Consider the following 4,559-nt stretch of genomic DNA (forward strand, 5'->3'; position numbering starts at 1 on the left):
GGTTTTCCATAGACTTAAGCTTTAAAGGGTTTCATCCAGGTCGCCAGTAGCAAACAATGGAGCGCGCTCTGCTGGCCAAACTAAGTCATTACACCATTTCAAGCATTTTATCTGCGTTATATGTTCTGTAAAAAAAATTTCATATTGGCGGTGTATTCGCCGATACCGATATATCGGCGACAGGCTCATATCGGCCGATAATATCGGCAAAACGATATATCGGTCGGGCTCTAGTATTTGGCACTGATATACTCCATCATACGTCCAACTAATTTTTTGAGACTTTGATCATGTTTAGCATGAGAATCCAACTCTTTAGCTGTGTAAATAAGTGAGAATGCATGAAATAGCATTAAGCCTCGTTCAGACTGTCAGCCCAAATCCGATTTTGTGCATATCCGGATGGAATCTACTTTGAATAACTGACTGTCCACACAGTGTATTGCAACTGTTCATATCCGATTTGTGTGTCCATAAGTGCTCTTTCGTTTTACTGAATGTGCGTTGGTTACTATGGCAATGCCGTTGCGTTATGACTACGCTAAAAATAACAGCAGCAATACAGTTTGTAATACAGATATTGTCTTACGACATGACAGCATGTTGCCGTTGCGCTGGATTATTATTATTATTATTATGGATTTCGTCTTATGAGGCAGCATCAGAAACGCAGGAAGCTGGAATGTGCGACTTTATTCCGTGTTGCCATCTCCGCTTGTTTCACTCAAAGGGGTGGATATATTGTCTTTTTCCGCTTGACTTTGACAGTTCACAACAACACATGCTTGTTTCTGCAAATACATTTATTATGTTTTCTACAAAAATGTCTGACGTGTTTACGTTTTATGTGGCGTGAGAATGTAAAAAAGCTACGCTAAATCCGATCTGAACGGTCAGACTGAAACGGGTTTCCAGGAATGCGATTTGAATAGGATTCCAAACCACATACGAATGTAGCTCGAAACGGATTTGAACAAATCGGATTTCATGTAGTTCGTTGCCGTTCAGACTATCTAAATATTATCGGATTTCAATCGGATTTGCACAAAAATCCGATTTGGGCTGACAGTCTGAACGAGGCTTTAGACATCCCCTTTAAAAGAACAGAATTCTACTTGAAGGAATGCATTTTTGCTGACGTATTAATTTCTTTACAAAATTTGGGTATCTTTTTTTTTTTTTTTTTTACAGTAGTGTACATCTGAAGTAAAATCTCTGGTTGCTGCATATGTATCTTTTTTTTAGAGCCCGACCGATATGGGTTTTTGGGGGCCAATACCGATATTAGGGAGTAAAATAAGTCAGATATCGATATATCGGACAATATTCTTTGTGTATATGTGACCCTGGACCACAAAACCAGTCTTAAGTCGCTGGGGTATATTTGTAGCAATAGCCAAAAATACATTGTATGGGTCAAAAAGATCGATTTTTCTTTTATGCCAAAAATCATTAGGATATTAAGTAAAGATCATGTTCCATGAAGATATTTTGTAAATTTCCTACTGTAAATATATTAAAACTTAATTTTTGATTCGTAATATGCATTGCTAAGAACTTCATTTGGACAACTTTAAAGGCGATTTTCTCAGTATTTAGATTTTTTTGCACCCTCAGATTCCAGATTTTCAAATAGTTGTATCTCGGCCAAATACTGTCATATCCTAACAAACCATACATCTATGGAAAGCTTATTTATTGTGCTTTCAGATGATGGATAAATCTCAATTTCAAAAAATTGACGCTTATGACTGGTTTTGTGGTCCAGGGTCACATTGTAGTACAGTACCAAAACTAACCATTTGTGTCTCCAAACTTTTGACTGGTACTCTATATAGAATATAGTATATACGTAAACTGAATATATATACATAAAAGCATTTTTTACAATGATCACTCAAATGTGGTGATCAAACGCCAAACACTTATAATGAAGTGACAAAGTTATGTAATGGAGGCAGGGTATTTAACAATAAACTTTAATATTCACAGACACTAGTCTATATCTTGATTTGATTTAAGTGTACTGACCTGTTTTTTATTTATTCATCAAAAGTATGACACATTCTGTGAAATTCTGTTATATAGTAAATTACGTTTTTATGACTGGATTCAGCGATTCCATCCGAGTTTTCTGCATCTCGGAAATCATAGAGATGCAAATGATCAATAAAGATGAAATCATCGCCCTACAAATGTAGCAAACGAGTATAAGCTCATTGTGAGAGTAGAAGACGGGGATATTGTTTATTTACTTTATAGCATTGCGTCTCACCAACTAGGTGACAACGTAGCGTTAAATCAACATTCAACAGACTCAAGACACCACCACACTGCTGTCTATTGAACTGCAGAAAGATACTAACTTTTCAATCTGCTACGTTACTGACTGCACTGACAAACTATGTTGACTTAGGAAATTTGATGTGACCGATGTGATAAGCAGGAGTGAATTGGCAGTTTTAAGGGACGGGGTTAACGTTATATTGAACTTATATATTGACATATTGAAAATGGAAACTTGTGGGGTCATTGTTTATTAGCTTTACAGTAAGTTATGTATTTCACAATCTAATTAGCAACTTACCGTGAAGACACCGCTTGACTGCTTGTCTGCCGCTGCCTGAACAAGAGACCTCCTTACTAAAGTGAGTGGTTGGCTGGTGTCACTATAGCCGGGTTGCCAGGTTTTCACAACAAAATACACCCAATTGCCACTCAAAACTAGCCCAATCGCGTTTCGAGGGGGGTCCCCCGGTAAAAATTGCATTCTGGGGGGTAAAATACACATTTTTTGGTGGGGTTCCCCACGGGGTTTACTGCAAACTTGGCAACACTGCACTGCAGTGACCTAGGTTGCCAGTAGCAAACAATGGAGCGCACTTTGCTGGACAAACTAAGTAATTACACCATTGGCAAGCATTTTATCGGTGTCATATGTGCTGTAAAAAAATTTTCATATCGGTGGCATATCTGCGGCATATATGCCGATGCAGATATATCTGCGACAGGCTCATATCGGCTGATAAAATCGGCAAAGCAATAAATCGGTCGGGCTCTTTTTTTTTAGTAAAAAGATGTAGTATCATGTGTTTTTGTGTTTTTTTTTTTTAGTTGTTCCAGAGATCCAGTCATCTTACAGTTCAGCAGTTGACCGCAGCACAGCAGCAACAGTACGCCCTTGCTGCAGCCCAACAGCAACACCTTGGTAACATTATTACTTTCAGACTTGTATTTTCATCCAGAGACACTCTGTCTCCTATATCTTGTTTCCACCATAATGTTTTGTTTTAAGAGGGCAAAAGAAGACACAGTAAAAGTTCAATAATTGAGTGTTTAGTGGTTTAATTTCATTGTGCAGGCAGTCTTTGAAATTAATATGGCCTGTTGTTCCGTTAGGCCTTGCACCTGCATTTGTGCCAAACCCTTACATCATCAATGCTGCCCCTCCTGGAGCAGACCCTTACACCGCTGCAGGATTGGCAGCAGCTGCCACACTTGCAGGTATACACATGTAAACACTTTATAAATATCAAGCATGTTATAGAAAATCCTGGGATCTTAAATATGGAGTCCTCAGTCTAAAGCTCATGTTTTTCCATAGGTCCAGCTGTAGTCCCTCCTCAGTACTATGGAGTGCCGTGGGGTGTGTATCCAGCCAACCTCTTCCAACAACCGGCTGCAGCTGCTGCCAGTCATTCCGCCAACCAGCAGGCGTCCAGTCAGGGTCCAGGACAACAGGTTGATGACATTATCTCAACATATAAAGCTTTGGTCACACTAGACTTTGAACATACTAAATTTCTTTGGACACTGCAATGGTTGTGATATGACGTCACACTCCGCAGTGTTTTTTTTAAAAACCTAAATTCAACACACAATAAATAATAATAATTCCAAACTGTAAAAAAGTGCAGTGTACTCCCCTTTTCTGCAGTGCTGCAGTTTTTAAATGTATGTTCTTTAAATTCATGTGGTGACTTATCGATCTTCTGTTGGTCTCACGGTTTCATGTGATACTATTTCGTAGGTCAGAGTTTACCAAACTTGAACTTTGGAATGCAGCGCAGTGTAAAAACTTATTTGAATGCGAAAGAATGAAAGTCAGTGGATTGAAAAGTGTAGTGTGACCGGCCCTTAAGCCTCATTCATTGTGTGACATTACTTTTAGGAGGATTTGAAAGAGATAAATAGATAGCACTAACTTGTACTGAACCAAGGCTATCGACAACAATTTTGGCATAATGTCGATTACCGCAGAAAATAAATTCCACTTGTTTTTTGTAAACTCATGGATATAGTAAGACATGTTGGTGGAATCACACAAGGTTTTTTTTAAACATTAAAATGCACACTGTTGTTATATCCAGTCTTCATCACCTAAATGCATATGTAACACATAACCAGAAGTTAATTTGCCTAGATCAGTGGTTCTCAACCTTTTTTTCCACTGGGCCGCACTATGGTCCAACTGCAAGTCTCACGGGCCGCACGCATATCATTTACATATTACGTCACCAATACAAACCAACCAGATTATATATATTATATATATATAT

The 4,559-nt window shown here is 38.4% G+C and overlaps 1 protein-coding gene across 5 annotated transcripts in view; it reads left to right on the plus strand.

Moving 5' to 3' along the window:
- LOC107742796 (pumilio homolog 2-like) overlaps nt 1-4,559 on the plus strand; it is a 107,381-nt gene that overhangs the window by 58,427 nt on the left and 44,395 nt on the right. For all 5 annotated transcript variants that reach the window (XM_016555848.1, XM_016555836.1, XM_016555858.1 and 2 more), the window contains exons 8-10: nt 3,115-3,208; nt 3,400-3,504; nt 3,605-3,741. In XM_016555848.1, coding sequence (XP_016411334.1) covers nt 3,115-3,208; nt 3,400-3,504; nt 3,605-3,741 — 336 coding nt within the window. The remainder of the gene's footprint in view (nt 1-3,114; nt 3,209-3,399; nt 3,505-3,604; nt 3,742-4,559) is intronic.

This window comes from Sinocyclocheilus rhinocerous, unplaced genomic scaffold (genome assembly GCF_001515625.1).
Source record: "Sinocyclocheilus rhinocerous isolate Xijiao unplaced genomic scaffold, SAMN03320098_v1.1 scaffold822, whole genome shotgun sequence".
Taxonomy (NCBI): Eukaryota; Metazoa; Chordata; class Actinopteri; order Cypriniformes; family Cyprinidae; genus Sinocyclocheilus; species Sinocyclocheilus rhinocerous.